Genomic DNA, 17,440 nt, shown 5'->3' on the forward strand with positions numbered 1-17,440 from the left:
CCTGGGTCCCCAAACTCCACTGATATCTCACGAGCGACTGGGTGTGTGTGAAACGGATTTCCGTGTCCCAGAGCCACAGAGAAAACAGAGACTGCGACTTTCCATCTAGTACCGTTACTTCCCTGCATATAAAAAAATGGAAAAAATAAGACCTCACACAGAACACAGCGGGAGTGTCAATACATTCTTTCAGGTCTGACGTCTGGCCTGCGGACCGAGGACAGGACATCGAAGGATGACTCAGGTTGAAGGCATGGAAAGAAAAAGTCACACCTCAAAAAAGAAGCGACTCTCCATTGAAGCCGAGTGAAGGTCTTGAGGAAGCTGGGCCACCCGGAAGAGGAAGTACAGCCCTGCCATCCCGGAAGCTACATCAGCTGCGTGTGGCCGCAGACGGAGGCTTGGCGGCTCCCCCAGGGTGTGGGAGGCGAGGCGCCCAGCGACACAGGCCGCGTACCAGCTCGCAATGTGTGGCACTGGGAGCCAGCCACAGATTTACGGGTTTCCTATCCATGGGATAAGAACGCACTTGGGAGTTTCAGTGTTTCTCGAAGGAGAGAACAGGACACCCGCCTGCCCTTTGTCTCGGGCTAGCACAGGTGAAGTCCCGGTGAGAGCAGGGATGGTGCTGGGGGCCCCTCCCACGGGATTGGGAGAAAGGGCAGATGGACACAAGGTCTTCAAGTCCTATGTACACACTTTACAAAGTCTCCACTCTTCCCCCAATAGGCACGAGGTTGATTTGTCTAGCTCAGAGGGGAGGGACAGAGGAGGAAAGAGGGAGTGCGCAGTGCAGAATGGGGGAGGAGAGGGAGGCAGGAGCAAGCCTGGTCTCCTCCAGGGGAAGGGCTCCCCTCCCCTCCTCACCGTAAGCTAGTTTGTTTGGGGAGCTTAGCACCCATCAAGATGCCCGAGGTGAGAGTCACAGGGGCTTTCATCTGCATGCTGGACCCCACCATGGTGGGGAAGCTGCGGTTCCTCCGGATGCCGCTGTTGAGCTGCAACCCACCCATGGCACTGGTGACGGTGGGGCATCCGAGGGGCAGACCCTCAGGGACCAGGCCACCAGGGACGAGGGCCTGGGCGGGGCCCGGAGGCCCACAGAGGAGAGGTCCCTGATCCTCAGTCAAGGTGGGGACGTGGGCTCGCCCTGAGTTCACCACTTTGGCCACGCCAAACCTCCTGACTTTGTCCACGAGGTTGAGGTTGGAGACAGACACGTCTGTCTGGCTCTCGCTGCTCCGCAAGTTCTTCTTTTCCCTCACTTCCCGCAGGATGGAGCTGGCCGGCTTGGAGGCCAGGAAGTTGTCATAGGGAGGGCTCGTGCACTTGAACTCAAAGGAGGGTGGGGAGGACGTGGGCGTCTGCATAGGTGAGTTGGGTGGGGTGGAGGGGATCACAGCCATCCTGGGGGTATAGGAGTGCAGGACGGAGCCCCGGCCGGCCCTGTCCCAGCTCTGAGGATCATACACGGCCGCGGAAATGCCCCGCTCCTTCAGCAGCCACACCAGCCCCAGAGACGTGCTCATGGTGGTCGTGGACTCACGGATGTTAGTGAAGGACTCGGCCAGGCTCAGTCTCCGTGGAGTGCATGGGGTGGCCACCGGCGTGGACTTCAAGTGGCTGGCGCTGCCACAAGCTGGAGTTGGAGCCAAGTTAAGGCTGATAAAAGACAAAAGGTCATTCATCAGAAAATGCCCATAAGCCCCTGGGAACAGCTTGTGGCCAGTCTCCTGCAGGGGCGCAGGGAGGAGTCCCCCAACCCAGGCTCCCCAGATACCTCTTTCCCTGTCTGTTCCTCCCTCCTACCCAAGAGGGCTCTGGGTTCCCTTGCAGGGGGCATGGAAATGATTCCCTTGTCTCAGCCCCAGAAGCGGGGCTAACTGTCCCCTTTGCAGGTGAGGAAAGTCGGACTCAGAGGTTAGGGGGCTAGTCAATGTCACACTCAGCTATTAAGTGGAAGACCCAGGATTTGAGCCCAAGTCTGAGGGCTCAGGCCTCAAGGATGGGGGTGGGGAGAGCCCCTCAGCAGAGAGGCTTCCTTTCCCTACCAAATGTAATCAAATTTCAGCATTCCTTCCTAATGACTACTTCCCTGAAGCCAGAAGTTAACCAGGGCTCTGGGATCCGAGAGCTCATCTTGGGAATGGCCCCAGGAGGTGGGACACCCAGGTGGAGGGCCCCTGAGTGATGGGGAGATGGAGACTGAGGGTGTGCATCACGTCAGCAGCAGACCCCTGCCTCCTGACCCCTACTGTAGGCTCTTCCCTCTGTGCCACACTACCCCTTCGTCCTCCTCCCGTGGTTGCTGAGTTCACCTCAGGGGGTGGAGATGTGGGGTCAGCAGCAGCCATGTCAGATAACATCAGGCCTACATCTGTGGAACGATCTAGAAAAGGCTCATGGCATATATGAAGCCTGCATCAAAGGAAAGCCTTCTTTCCCAAAGATTTCTTCATCCACCCCTGCTATGGTGGCTGAGGACCCAGGATGTTCCAGAAGCTGGGGTCCCGCAGTAACAGGAGTTAGGAAAGAATAGTGTAACGGTGCTGTAGGGAGAAAGGCCCTCTCTTAACAGCTGGTACAGGGATGGGGCTGGGAGGCCACTTAGGCACAAAGGCCATTCACAGTTGCTGGATGAACCAGCAAGGGCAAAGCAGCATACCCCTCTCCTTATAGTGTTGTGAGCCCTGTCTTGCTACCCACCCAAGGACACGGCAGGAGCTGTAGGTGCCCCCTGGAGCAGCCAGCTGGGTGGGCCCCAGGAGCTGGGGGACCCTCTGTCCCCAGCCTGGCAAGAGGAGGGCCAGATGCCTTGGGCAAGCCACGAGCCAGGGGAATGGGCAGGAAGGGGCCTCCTGCTGTGGGAGGGAAGGTTCACAAGCCAAGTTCAAGCTAAGGCATCCTTTTGGCTGCTTGCCGCTGGCTGGTCAGCACAGGGCGAGAAGCCCAGAATAGACCCACCTCACACAAGCTCAGGAGTGGGGATGCTGGAGAGTCAGGAGCACTCAGAGAAACACGAGATTAGAAGCCACAGCAGAGTCCTAAGGTTAAAAGGTGGATTCCTCAAACGGCACAGGTGGGATCTAATAAAACCAGTCTATAAGCAGTAAGGCCAAACACTCTGGACTCAAAATCTTGTTGACGGGGCTGTTCTGGGGAGATCTGTGATTTGGGGTCAAGTTCTTTCAAACTCAGGCAAAAAGCCTTCTCTTGCTACTGACTGCACAGGCCTTTCCCGTCCCTGACAAGAGATGGGGACAGGTGTGCTGGGTGGAGTCCTACGGCTTCAGGCAGGAGAGCACCGGTACCGATCTTTCCCAGGAGAAGCTTTAGTGCATGGTGAAAACACAGAGCTCTTTCAACACAGAAACACAGAGCCCTGGCGGGGGTGGGGGGGGGGTTGGAATGCTGGCTTCTCCAGAGGCAGGCAGGGAGAGAAGACAAGCTAACATTTGGATTCCCTTTCTGCCGAGAACTCGGATTAGGCCCATATTAGTGTTGGCACTGGGCTCAACTGAGCATCTGGGTGGGGGTGGTTAGGGGTATCCACTGTCAAGGCCCCGTTAGCCAGGCACAACCACAGAGACACAGCCACGCCTAAGTCCTGGGTTAGTGGCGGCCACACGTGCACACACAGCTCCTTCCAGGAGGCCCAGCCAGGCAGGCAGCGCTGGCAGTGTGCTCACCCCCTGCCTCGCCTGTGGGCTCACTCTCTGCCCTACATCTCCTCTCAGCTCAACGGGGCACAGGGCCGCTTCGGAGTCCTCCTCACATGACCTGCGGAGAATTATTCATAGTTTAAGGGCTCCCTGGGGCAGCTGCTCTCTCCGAGCGAGCGGGCCCGGCTCGCCTCCCTCCCTCTCTGCATTACCTGCCATACACCCAGGCATCTCTCTTGCTTGCACCACACAGAAGACGCCTGGCCGGGGAGGGGGTGGGGCGGGTAGCGGCGCTTGCCTTTCCACTGGAAGCCAAGCCGACCACCCCATGCCATCCAGGTCTTCTTGCCAGATAGTGCCAACCTCTACCACCTCTTTAAGGCACCAGAGGGAAATGGCCTGAGCTGAGCACAAGGTGTGCGGTCTTTGGGTTTTACTGTTTCATTCATTACCACGTGGCTGCGGTGCATGGCTCCCGCAGTCTAGTCCAGAGGCACCGGGGGCTTCCACCGGGCTCAGTAACTCCATTTCGTGAAGGACCTTCATGCTTTACCGACAAACTTGGGGACAAAATGCCAGCAACCTGGGCCTTATGCCTCTGGTAGCATCAACTTTGGCCGGTTAAGACCAGCCCTAAGAATCTGTGGCCCGTGAAAAGACAACTGTAGGTGGATCTAGGCCTGTCTCTGTGGGGGATCTGAATCTAACAGGGGCTTCAAGTCAAGAGGAAAGATGGGACCCCACACTGGTGACAGCACGCACTACGGGATGCCTCAGCGGAGCCTCTACTCGACCTTCCTTGACCTCGAGTCTTGCGTCAAGAGCCCCAACCTCACCGCACCCTTCCCCTGCCCCAGGGCCGGGGTCCCTTACCTTGGTGTGACCCGTGTGAGCTCGTCTGAGGGGTGCAGGATGCGGCAGGTGGTGAAGGTGAAGGTGGAGTTGGTCTGTGACATGCACTTCCCAGGATGGTGAGCTACGGGGGGGCAGGGAGGGGACAGAACATATTCCTCAAATCCACACAAACCCATGAGAACAGTCAAATTCCAGCATGGCTCGCAGCGGCGGAAGAAGCGATGAGCTACCTTGTAAACTGGATCTGGGCAAGGAAGGTGTGATGCCGGCGTTCTGGATCGCAGAATCCAGAATCCAGCCTGGAGCACTGGCGTGCAGCGCAACCAGTTCCCACTTCCGACCCAGTCCAGACAGGGTTCCCCATCGGCGTTCTCTGGCCAGTAGTGGATCCAGTTTGAGGAGCTAATGAGCCTGTGGGGCAGGGGGTAATTTGGTTTCCCTCCTCAGGGGTCAGAATCGGCTTCCTTCTCATGGGGCTTCACACTTCTTTTCACTGGCAAACAGGTGCCAAGTTCTGCCAAGGAGATGGGAAAGGTGCGGGGCAGGGAAGAGCCTTGCCACCTGGAAACAGGGCAAGGCTAGAACGGCTCCCTTTCCAGAGTACACGGAAAGGGGCTTAGGGAAGCTGGCTCCACTACTGTGTATTGGTGGTGGGCAGGGGTGGGGGGAGATGGGGCCTCAGCTGCCTCAGCAACAGGGTGGTAAGACTCCCAAAGCCTGCGGCTGTCTTCAGCCCTAGGATCAGGTGTGGTCTGATGCACTCTAGTGCGTGCAGCCCCTGTCCCGTAGGCCACTGTCCCGGCCTCTCCAGGATGTCTGATTTCTAATGAAAATGAGACAGCCACCAGCTGTCCTCAAGTTATTTCCTTTTAAAGCTCTAAAGCGCTGTTGTTCAGGCAGCTGAAGACTAGGATTTGGAGCAAAGTAAATCACAGAAGCGTTAGGACCGTGCGTCAGGAAGCTGGCAAATGGTAAAGTGATGAGTGACAGTCTACGGGAGACATCATGATTGTAGAGATCACCCTCATTCATAACTCATAATGCAAAAAAAAAAAAAAAAAAGGAAAAGGTGGGGGAGATGCTGCTCTGAATAGCATGCACAGTGAGGTACTGGGACACACCCCCCCCCCCCCCACCCAGCCCACTGCCCCTGCAGCAGCTCAGCCCCCAGAGACCTCTTGGGGGGAAACGTATTTGGTTCTCAGATGCCATGAGCACTCTGAAGATTCAGGAAGCTGTGAATGAGAATCTTCTAGCTCATTATGGCCACTTTTCTCTTGGATTTGACAAAAAGGAAATGGAAAACAAAACAGAAGAGACCGCTGCCCTAAACCTACAGATCCACACACAGCCGACTGTGTCTTTAAAAAACAAAAACAAAAACAAAAAAACCCAGAACCAGATGGAACAAAAAAGGTTGGAGACGGGCAAACTGAAGGCAGGCAGGACAAAGCCAGAGCACAAAACCGGTGGCAGGGAGTAGACGTACAGCGTAAGGCTGCTTTGCCCCAATTGTTCTAGTCCAGCCCATCTTGCTGGGTCCAGGGAGGTGCCCGTGGTCCCTGGGTGGCAGCCAGCACCCCAGCCACCAGAGTAAACTCGCAGCCACACAGAGTGCCAGGCAGAGCAGGAAGGGGGGAAAAAACACACATGGAAACAGGCTTTATGAATCTTTGTTTCTCAACCAATAAATGGGATGACTTAGGAACTCAGGCAACTGGAAAACTGTTGCAAACAAAACAAAAATGGAATAAGCTATGAAGAAAAGGCAACCGAACAATCACGATTCTCTGACTGCAATAAGGTCTAGCAACAAAAGCAACAAAAAGCCTGAGAAGCGTCCCACATAACCGGCGTGAGGGGTTATTTGGGAGGGAGGGAGGAAAGAAAAATGCAGTAAAGAGAGGTAACTAAGAACAGTGGAAAGAAAGAACCTTACAAATAAGTCAAAAGCGAGGCTCATTTAAAAGTAGGAGTGTACCCCCTTTAAACACGTGGCCAGAAACCAAAAGGTACCAAAGGCCCCCCTCCTCCTCCACCCCATCACCCATGGGATCTTGGATTGCAACAAGTAGCGCAAGATGGACATTTTCAGGACACGGTTGCATCAGCAGAAGCAAAACCCATCGGAAGCAAATGGGTTTTGGGGATAGGAAAAGGCTGCTAAAATTCAGAAGTCATCATTCCCCGGAAGCCACGGAGAGGAAGATCAACAGGAATCAAGAGCACCAAGCCAGAGGTTCGGCCCCTCCGCAATACCACTGGGATGCCTGGCCCCGCCAGCTCTCCACACGTCACCACTGCCCGCCGGGCTGCTGCGGCGTTTCCCTTCCTTGGGACACAACACAGAGACAGTGAGTCGCCCGAGGCCCCTTGTGCTCACCACCCAGCAGCTGCAGGCTGATTCCTAACACCCTGCCTGCAGGAGTGAGCAATCTCTCCAAGCAAGACGCACCAGATGCCTTCTCAGCAGGGACAGGAGGCTTGGGGTGAGGGCTCCCTGCTCCAGTGCCCCGTCCCCACAGTGCACCAAAGCCCTGCTTCACATGCTGGGTGTTCACCTCCTGCTGCCCACTCGGGGCCTCCGAGGAACGGGGTTTCTTGGATTTAATGCTCCGGCTTCCTACTTCCATCCTTTTTTCTTGGTCTGGACTACAGGGCCCCGTGATGTTGTGAGCAGAGAGTATTAAACGGGTTAGAGTAGTCACACTGGAAAAGGCTTCCATCAAGCATCCCCTAGTCCTACATATTTAAAAAAATTTTTTTAAATATTATTTTTTAATCCTACATTATTTTTGTCTGTTCCTTTCCCACCAGGTTCTGACACTAGTACAAAATCCGAATCTATCGCCAAGAACCTATAAATTTAGTTAATCCAGGATGTCTGATTTCTAATGGAGCAAAGATTATTCAAGATCTTCTGTGTTGGTGAACTACATACAGGTGCCTAGCATGCAGTCGTTTTTGTTTGTTTTTTGGGTTTTTTTCTGAACACAGCACACACAGGCACACTCCTTCAGTTAGCTGCAGGCTGGGGCATAGGAAGGCTTTTGAAGGACAAGGGTCACCCTGCTCGCTTGCTCTCTGAGCAGACCCTGTGCATGTTCTGCCTGGGGCAGGTGCACTTGGTAAATGGTTCTGATGGGCTGTGCTCCTCTGGGGGGCGCAGGGTGCTCAGTACTGATTGGAAACTGGGTGCCTGGGATCCTGCTGCTGCAGCCAGTCATGGGGGTGCCCTGACGGGGCCCACAGTCTCCAGAGAGCTGGGGCTGCCTCCCTGGATGGCCCTGAGACTATACTGGGGGTTATCTGCAAGTGCGCTATGCAGATCTGGATGATTGCAGGGCCGCCTGCTCTAATTGTTAGGAGAGAAAAGGAGCACAGACAAGGTGGGGTTGCTCTGGTGAGGACCTGAAGCCTGATGGAAACTACCAGCCTCTCCCATCCACATGATGTGATTCAGATATACCAACTCATGCATCTCAGTCAATCCCAATGGCATATTCCATCCCCCATCCACAGGGAAGGGGAGAACAGAAACTCGCCCCACTAAAAGTCAGCATGGCACCTAGTCCTTGAAAGAGCCCTTAGATGAGCCCACACAGATGCCAAAGAGTATGCCTGCACCTGGAGATTTCTAGCGGAGTTGCAGAATACACATCCATGCGAGGCTGCTTCCAAGGGGCTCTCTGAGGATGGAGAAACCTGGCCACACCACACCCCCAGGCTATGTTTTTTGCTAACATAAACAACTTCTTGAAAGTCAAAATTACAAACGCCTCTCTAAATCTTGGAAAAAGAGGACTGTCTTTGTGATGCACCGAACGTTTTCCATAGTCTCTTTCCCCTTCTCATGGGAAGCAGCCAAACCTGTGTAAAATGAACAAAATGGCTGACAATTTCCTTTTCTTAACTTAAACACCTAGGGTGAAGCTGAGGTCACATGATTTAGATCTGCTTTGCAATTTCTATGAACTAATTAGCCAACACACACACACACACACACACACACACACACACACACGCACATCTTCTCTCTTCCCCCCCCACCCCGCCCCCTAAGGTCCCAGAAGCTTCTACCACATCAATAGTGGTACCCATGGGCTGGCCTTTTCTATCCAAGCCAAACCAAACCCACTGAAAACAGAAGCCACTGTCCATCCAGTTTAAGATTGTGGCTTGAACTAAGAGCATCCATACCTTTTGTCTTTTTGTCTTGACCTTTTGACTAGCTTCTAACAACTTTGTTACTTTTTGTTCAAAGAGTAATCATATTGGGGGAGAGGGGGAAGATGTGTCTTTGCCTGTCAGTTACTTTCCCATTTCTTAAAAAAGGCAAAAGCAAGGCTTCTGAATTATTCCTAAAAGACTAAAATGTCAGGACACAGGAAAATGCTTTAAAGACTTTTCCTGTCTCTTCTTTATATAATTCTGCCCATTAATTTTTCTGGGGGAAAAAAAAAGTTCCATGATGAGTGCACATGGGAAAAGCTTCATAATGCCTTTGTGTACCCTGTGCCTCATCAATAATATCAGTATTGCATCTGGGCTTCATGTGGCTCTAATAAGAGTTTTCCTCTGGAGGATGGAAGCCAAAAGTTTCTAAATACAGTACTGTCGTTTTCACCCTTTAAAAAAACAAGATAAAAGTGATTTTAAGCCAAACAATGTTGCAGAAGTGCAACATTTCTTAAGCCCTTAGTTCCAGGCTGAACATGGACCTGCTTACTCTCCTTCTCTGCCTCTTAAGCCTTTCTTCAACATGGCTCTCGTCTGCTCCTAGAGCTCAACAGGGACCCCCGAGCCCCTGACGCAGACCTGGGCCTGCAGGCCCTGGGAGGATTCTATCACAGATTTGTGAACTACACAAGATCTTCTTCTGGTTTCCATACAACTTATTTTTGGTTCCTACAAAATTAAAACAATTAAGTCAATTTTGCCCACTGTGCCAAGCTGTCTATTCCCTGTTTCATCTAAGAAGTATGTGATTTAACAGATGAACACTCTAACAGTGTCATGCAGAGAGGGGCAGAAATCTCCACAATTGGCCCCTGAAATATGTTCTGGAGATTTTTTTTTTTTTTTTTTTGAATGTGGTTAAAATGTCAGAGGGACAAAATGCAAAAGTCTCTTTGGATCCTGTGGCTGCCAACAAAGCTGGACCCTACACCCTGTCCTTTTGTCCCTCCTGTGGCAGACGTCCACCGGCGTGGGGAGCTGGTCTGCCCAAGCTGCACCGGAGACCCACCACTGCCCAAGACCATCCAAGCCAGTTCAGGAGCGCGCTTCCCCCACCCGCCTCTTGGCGGTGCTGCTGGACCGCTCATCCCGCCGCCGACGCCCACTGCAGTGATCCCTCCTCCGAGGAGAAGTGTCCGCCTACGCACAGTCCTCTGTGGTCCATGGGGGTGCTCCTGGAGCACAGGAGCACCCTCCTGTGGTCTTCAGAGGTGACGCTGCCATGGAGAGAGCGCTCGCGAAGAGCAAGCTTGTTCAGGACACAGTAAGCGGGGTTGACTCCAGTTGTTGGTCTGGAAGGAGTCAACGACCTCTCTTCATTCATTTTCCCACTTCCAGGTTGCCGTGGGCCTGTTTCATGCACTAGTTTTATAGGTATCCCGAGGCAAGAGCACGGGGCCTTCCTTAGCATCACCTAACACAGATGGGTGTGAGCCAACCATCTGCCTGTGCACAAGGACCCAACTTTTGTAACTGCTGCAGATCGAGGGCTGGGTTGGAACATCTTCCCATCAGAGTGGGAACGCGTGGTCCACTCTCTCTGTGGAGACAAACGCGAACCTTTCCCACAGCTGAGGGTCTGGGAATCGGAGGGACCCGGCTTGCCTTCCAGACCCATCGGGCCCCGCTTGGGTTCTGGGACAGAAAGGAGACGGCGCCGCTGCGAGGCTGTGCTCCAACCCACTCCTGGCCCGCCCAGGCGCTGGAGAAATACTCCGCTGGCCCTACTGGCGCTCTGGCTCCCTTCCTCCATGAGCTCTTCCTTCTCTTGCCTCGCTCAGTAGCTGCTCCTGAACAGAACCTGGACCTATGTACCAAGCAAGGTCACTACATAAGTTAATTCCTGGCCTTTGCCGGCTATGGTGGGGGAGGGGGGAGAGCAAGTCCATCCATGTGCTGCACCTTCAGGGGATTTTTCAATGGCTGTTTGACTAAGTGTGATTTTTGCCTTCAACACTTACTTTTGCACCTGCCCCAATGAAGATACAGCTCCACTGTGGGGCCGCTGCCAGAGAGGCAGCCGTGATTGCTACGAGTCTCCTTTCAGTTACTCCCCCACCTGAGTGGCCTTCATGGGTAGGACTATGAAAATAAACTGACCTTCGCTTTTTTCTATGTTGCGCTAATCCTACTTCTTTCTTTCCTTGAAGGATCCTGGCTGGCATCCAAAATAATTCAACTACACTGTCCAACCAACCATCTACCGATGTAACTGTAGGACTTCAAAACTCTGATCTTAATCCTTTCCCACATGTTGGCTCTTCCCTCCACATAAATACCTAAAATTCAGAACACGGACAGTATGAGATAATGACTATTCATAATAAATTGCACTTTCTATGTGAGTTAATACATAAAACATCACTGAAAAGTAAAACTGTAATCTAAAAATTGTTTTAAATAATCAATTTTAATCATCTAAATTATTTACAAATATAAAAAAAGAAATCGTGCTTTTTAAGACATGGGATTATAGAAATCAGCCAATAATGATACAATACATTAAAATATATTAGTAGGGTTGTTGTTTTTTTTCAGTACTCAGAGCTTTTTCTCTGTGAGCTAGTATGTTCTAGACAAAAGTGCCTAATATATAAGTCTCCTCAGTTTCCTTCCAGAGTCTCAGTTGCAAGAAAAAAGGCTAAGCCTCTGTCTTCAAAGTTCCTCCCTACACAGTATTCCCAGATGGCAGCTTCTGGGACTGTGCTGTCTCGCAACAGAAAAGCCTAAACATATCAAAGGTAGACCAAGGCAGGGACAAAACCAGCCTGGACACAAATCCCAGGACAGGCAATGGCCCAGTCCTCCCTGCTGAAGCTTGTCTATTTACCTGTGACTCCAGGATTATGTACATAGTGCCACTCAGGGGTCGCACAGGGGTGATTTACGATTTAGAGTGACAGGTTTCTTACCTTCCAGTAATCAAAAGGGTCCTTTTACTCCCAGCAGGGAAAGAAAAGAGCGATGTCACTGTTCCAAACCACTGATCCCCTCTGTGCTGAGCTTTTAACAAGTCTGACCAAGAACAAGCCCAAAAGAACTCTTGTCTAAATGATCAGGCCCTTCCTAAGTTACCTTCAGCAATCTACAGAATTCTTTTCGATCACATACTTCTAACCTGGGGCTAAGTTCCAACTCTAGATTGGTGTGTCTCTCCTCAAAGCTGCTGGGATGAATTTGCTGCAGGTTTGAGGAAGGAGGGAAGCAGTAAATATGAATGTGTCTTTGTTTAATGTAAGGAAAGTGGTCAGAACTTATGTCATAATTGATCTCTCCCTCTAATTTCTGAGGGAAGTTCTTAGCTGACTTGAAGTTAAGTTTTCTTCTTTCTGAATAACTTCTTGAAGACACACCTAATGGTGCTTCTTTAAGCCTAGAGCATTCACCTTCTGGTCCACCTGTAGGACTGCAGGGAGGGGTCATCGCCCTTGACATGATTCCTATCCTTTCAGTCACAACGCTCGCAGACTCCATGTTTCCCGTACCACTGTCTGCCTTCCAGAAGGTCAGAGAACAAAGGGAAGTCACGATACCACAGCTGGTTTCCCTTCCTTAAGTGTGAAGATATTAAATAAAACTCATTTTCATTCCCGTGCAAGCTTAATCTGGTAACTTATTTGGTAAAAAATAAATGAATAAACCATAAGCTTATTTGATAAACCAATCCTTTTTACTTGGTGATATCTCTAAAGTTTATGTCAAAGAAAAAAGAAAAGTTGGCCCCAAATAAAGTCCCTTAGCAGGGAGGCACCACCACACACCTCAGCTCTCTCCTGTCCTGTCCTTCACGGCAGGAGGGTGGCCTTTGTGAACCAAAGTTATGAATCACCAAGACGCATGTCCTCTCCTCAAGTCTAGTGACTCCAAGATGCCATTGGGATGACAGCATTGGGCGAATTCATCTTTCTCTGAGTCTCTGCCCTGATTCCACAGGAGAGCTTCCTTGTCTTCTCAGCACTGTGGCTGGGGCGGGGCGGGGCAGGGGGGGGGGACCCAGGAAGTCTGGGGCAAATGGTAACCACATGACCCCTGTGGTCCTGTGAGTGCCCTGAGCCCAAACTATTTCATCTCAGTGTCGCCTAGGGTATAATTCTGCAAACTCATGATCCCATTTTTAATGGGGTAGCAGGGGGCAGGTGATCAGCTAGAACTCTTCTCCGGGTTCATCTGGGGTCCTCTCTCTGGAAAAGCTTACTGACATTCTCCTTGGGTTTTTGGGTTAAGGAGTATTGCTAAAATGCTTTGGAAAAATCCCCTTTGAACACATGCATAAGCTGGAGAGAAAATGCATATACCTTCACTGAAGTTAGAAATGGAGGAAAATACTGATTTAGCTCAGTGTTGTCTGAAATCCTGAACACTTTCCGGGCTTCTTCCTATTTTGGTACTCCTCATAGGGAACAGATTCTCTCCCCTGGCACTCTACTCATTTCCCCTTAAGATGCCCAACTCTGCTCAGCTTAGTTTGGAAATCACCGTGGGACTTGGGAACCTGCCCCCCAGACTCGGGGAGAGACCCACAGCAGAAGCAGGGGAGGTGACAGGCAGGATGGGGTGGGGGGCCAACAATCCACTTCTTTTTAGCAGCCTTTCCTGCTCCCCGGTCAGGAGCCCTGCTGGGCCATGCACCTCCCAGATGGGCGGGGAGCTACACCCACTCGTTACATCAGACACTATGGGGGCATCAGACTCTGCATTACACAACAGAACCGCACAATGGGAAGCTGTGATCATCACCCACACAGACGAGCGGAAGCTACAGACAGAGAGCCACTACGGATGGTGCTCGGGACAGAGGTGAGAATGGCCCAGAACTCGGCCTCCGGTGAAGATGCCAGGTTCACAGGACTTATCGGGGTGCCCTCACCAGACCCCTCCTCCTCCTCCTCCTCCTTCTGCTCGGCCGCTGGCGGCTCCTGCATCTCCTCTGGGAAAGCCTGAGGCCGGCGTGGGAAACTTCTGCTGCCTGAGACAGTCTCGCGTGCTCGGGACCCCTCACCTGAGGTCTCTGGGTGCTGAACTGGCGTGGAGGTAGCTAGGCCCGGGAGGGAAATGTGGTCACCTGTGTCATCTTCCTCAAAGTCGTTAAGGCAGTACACTTCATCCAGGTCAACGTCCAGTGTCCGAAAGCCCTTGGTGACCACACCGGGCCGGGGGTCCAGGATGCCCCCTAGGTGGGGCTGGGCCAACTGCTGCCAGTGGTGAAGGGTGGCAGAGCCTTGCAGGAGAAAGGGCAGAGAGGGAGGGGGACAGGGAGGAGAGAGGGTTAGGACGGACGTCTGAGCGGACGGCAGGCACCACCCCCGGAGCGTGGAACGCGACCCCTGGCAGGATCTGAGCCCGGCTGGTGAACTCTGGCAGGGACGCCGGCGGAGCGGCCCCGGCCACCGTGCCACAGGGGCTGATAACCCGCCATGCCTGGGAGGGGCACCCATTCAAGGAATCCCAAGCGAATCTTTTTCACAAAGTGAAACTAATACCATCTGGTGTGGCAAGGATATCTGGGGACTAACTATTTTATTCAAGGGAGGTCGATCCCCAGATCCAACACCTCATCCATGTAGGAGCCCCAGCAGAGGAAAAAGAAGCGAGACAAGTACAAAAAGGGGGTGTCTGGGTACTGAATCTGTGCCAAGTACCCATGGCCAGGGACAGGGAAGGCGCAAGCCCAGGCAGCGTAAGACAATTTGGAACTGATCCCGGGATGCACAAGACACAAGCAAAAGGAAATGAGAGTCACCCACACGACTATGGCCTCTTTTACTTATTAGGGTTTGTCTTCTGGCAGCAACCCTGAGAGGCTGCAGGTTGGGGAGACGGAATGGGGCTAGCCAGGTGTGATCGACAAGCACGGAAGTCCACACAGAGGTCTGAAGCAGAGGAGATCTCCTCAGTGACACCAGATCCCGGGACTCAGATGACATCATGCAAGGTCTGTAATAACACCGAAGTGTGTCCCTCAGCACCTCGAGGGGGTCACGGTGGCTCAGAGAGAGAAGCGTTCCAAGTACCAGTATGCCTCACAACCTGGTTCGAGAAGCAGATTTACTAAGGAACATCTTAGAACCTTCAGTATGTTGCTGCATCCTGGGATTCTACCCAGCCCGTTTGTCAGAGCAACCCTTTTTTCCTTTGGGACACTTCTTAAACCTGGCATGGCCCGGGGATGATGACCCTTGAGGTTGGGTGTCTGTCCCCATTCTACAGATAAATTAGTCAGCCACACAAATGCCTAGCTTTGAGAGTTCTCAGGCGTGGGAAAGCAAGCCTTCCCACATGAATGATTCCCAGTTACCGCTGGTTTACCAGAGGAGTCCTCTGTGGGGCACGCTGCCCCGGGGCATGTCAGACAGGGAAGCCGGGGCGCCAGGAACCAGCAGCTCAGGAAACAAGAGAAGAGAGAAGGAAACGATGGTAGGTGTTGGGGTCAGGGGCCGGTGCAGGAACGTGAGTGAGATCCAGACAACCCCTTCCACAGGAGCCTCCGACCCTCTGGTGTACCCAGTGAGCATGCGGCCCCCAACCCACCGCCGGGAAGGAGCTTCCCGGGGAGCAGCCTCAGCCAAAGGGTCTTGAAGGGATCTTGTAAGTGGGCAAGTTCACACACACTTTAAGCTGCACATGCTGCCAGTGTATGTTTAGGGAACCCCCAGATACCCACTCAGAGGTCTGTCCCAGGTTTAAGTGGGTACAAGTACAACCTTCACCTGAAGCTACCGTATATAAATAGCAAATACACCACACACAGAAGAAACATGGTAGCACAACAAATACTGTCCTCTCATGATGTGCTGAGATTAGAGCAGTGGTTCTCAACTAGGGGATGACCTTGTCCCACACATTCGGTAAATGAACAGAGACATTTCCAGTTGTCACCATTGTGGTGAAGGAGGGAGCGCTAATGGCATCGAACGGGAAGGGGCAGGGACAGGGACGCTGGGTCCCACGATGCCCAGGGCAGACCCCCACCCACCAAGTGATCCGGCCCTGGATGTCAGCAGGGCTGAGATGGAGACACCCAGACCTAGAGCTGTGGTCCTCTGGTGTCGGATCTCGGGAGAACCCAGAGGAGCTCAGGTGCAAGCGGCCAGGGCTCGGCAGATATGCTCAAGCCACCGGGGCCTCAGCAGCTTTTGTTTTTCTTTTCTTTCTTTCTTTTTTTTTTTTTTTTTAGCAGCTTTTCTTTTAAAGTTACCCTGATTGAGCAGCTGGTGTTACATCAACTCCCAACTCAGAAGCACTCGATGAGGGGACTGAGGGTCACTCAAGTTAGAGAATTTTCCCAAGTCCCTGAGCAGTGGCAGCCCTGAAGTCCAGGTCCCTTGAGTAAGCTCACACCACCTGCCCCCCAGCCCATGTTCACGGGTCTGTAAACAAGCAAGGACCTTCGTGCTCTGGCCGGGAACCCACACCAACTGAGAAGCACCCATGGTGGGCAGTAAACATTCCAGGTGGCCATCCAAGGCCGGCCAGGAGGCACACACACTATAGCTGATGGGATTTCTCAAGACCCCCTGGAGACCCCCATTCATGATCCATAATGAGGCCCCTGTTCATGTGGTCATCAGATGCCCAGGCACATTCCTGGCAAAAATACTGCACTGGGGAGAAGTCTTAACATGTCACTGGGACATCCAGCTTCGGACACACATGCTGGTCTCACGAGGATGATGGCAAATGACTAAGTATGGTGTGGTCAGATCACCTCTACTTTTGGGAGGGGAGGAAAGGGAGAGATGACAGACACGGGGAAGTGAGGAACTATGTCTGTAGTGCCAGAGGTTCTCACCCTTCTGAAGGGGGCTGAGAGGTTTACAGTGCCCAGGGAAAGAAAGAAGTCAGGGAGGCCCAAGGTCTGGGCCCAGACACCAGTCCCACGGGCCTCCATCCTCCCTCTGTTCAGCAGACAGCCCTCATCTCTCCCCACCCCCAACACGGGCTCGAGAGAGAAATGTTGCTGTTTGGAGTTCAAGATACTACGCAAGTACATGAAGTTATCTGTCTTCCCTGAACACGCAGAGCCAAGGGAGTTGAGTTGAGATCACAATGGAGAGATTATGCTGGAAGATGCATGGTACTTGGATTCTTACCCCCTGCCTTGGGCTCCCCTTACTCACGAAGAGCCAACCTTTACTGAGCATTAACCCGGTGTCAGAGCCTGTACTTAGTAACTCGATCATAACCCTGTTGTCCTCATTTTACAGATAAGGACATGGAGCTCAGGGTGGTCAGGCAACTTGCCAGAGGCTGTACAGCTGGCAGGTGGCTAATCTGGGTTCAAACCCAAGCTGGCTCCAGTGTCTGTCCTCTTAACTATATACACCTTCTCTGGGTCAGCAGTGAGGGGGCCTCCTGGGTGTGTGTCTCAAAAATCAGGGCAGTAAAACACCCGACTGGCTTTTTCAATCCTCATACACGTGTCTTCCATCCTATAAAAGTGAATATTGGCCAAAGCCCCCACAGCCCTGTTATCTGAGTTACATCAGGCTGGGGGGCCCACATATCATTTCCATTCCCAACTGGTTCTAAGGCCCCAAGAGGGTTTCTCAAGTCCAGGACCCAGGCAAAATAGCTCACACCTCACTTCCTCCCACTGCCACTGCCTGCACCGCCACGTAGGAATCCGACCAATCCCCTGACTGCCTAAGGTACAAGATGGAAGCACAGATTAAAAATTAAGGATG

The 17,440-nt window shown here is 52.5% G+C and overlaps 1 protein-coding gene across 13 annotated transcripts in view; it reads right to left on the reverse strand.

Moving 5' to 3' along the window:
• Nucleotides 1-608: 608 nt before the first annotated feature.
• TRAK1 (trafficking kinesin protein 1) overlaps nucleotides 609-17,440 on the reverse strand; it is a 117,384-nt gene continuing 100,552 nt past the window's right edge. For 4 of the 13 annotated variants that reach the window (XM_032861101.1, XM_032861094.1, XM_032861099.1 and 1 more), the window contains 3 exons: nucleotides 13,624-13,974; nucleotides 4,536-4,638; nucleotides 609-1,662 (listed from right to left, as the gene is read on the reverse strand). In XM_032861101.1, the coding sequence (XP_032716992.1) occupies nucleotides 864-1,662; nucleotides 4,536-4,638; nucleotides 13,624-13,974 (1,253 nt within the window). In that variant the 3' untranslated portion in view covers nucleotides 609-863. Of the gene's footprint in view, nucleotides 1,663-4,535; nucleotides 4,639-6,776; nucleotides 6,850-7,078; nucleotides 7,260-12,789; nucleotides 13,975-17,440 lie in introns of those variants that run through there. The other 9 variants (XM_032861096.1, XM_032861100.1, XM_032861098.1 and 6 more) reach the window with 7 other exon arrangements.

The sequence above is a fragment of the Lontra canadensis genome, unplaced genomic scaffold (assembly GCF_010015895.1).
Source record: "Lontra canadensis isolate GAN:19392208 unplaced genomic scaffold, GSC_riverotter_1.0 scaffold20, whole genome shotgun sequence".
Classification (NCBI taxonomy): domain Eukaryota; kingdom Metazoa; phylum Chordata; class Mammalia; order Carnivora; family Mustelidae; genus Lontra; species Lontra canadensis.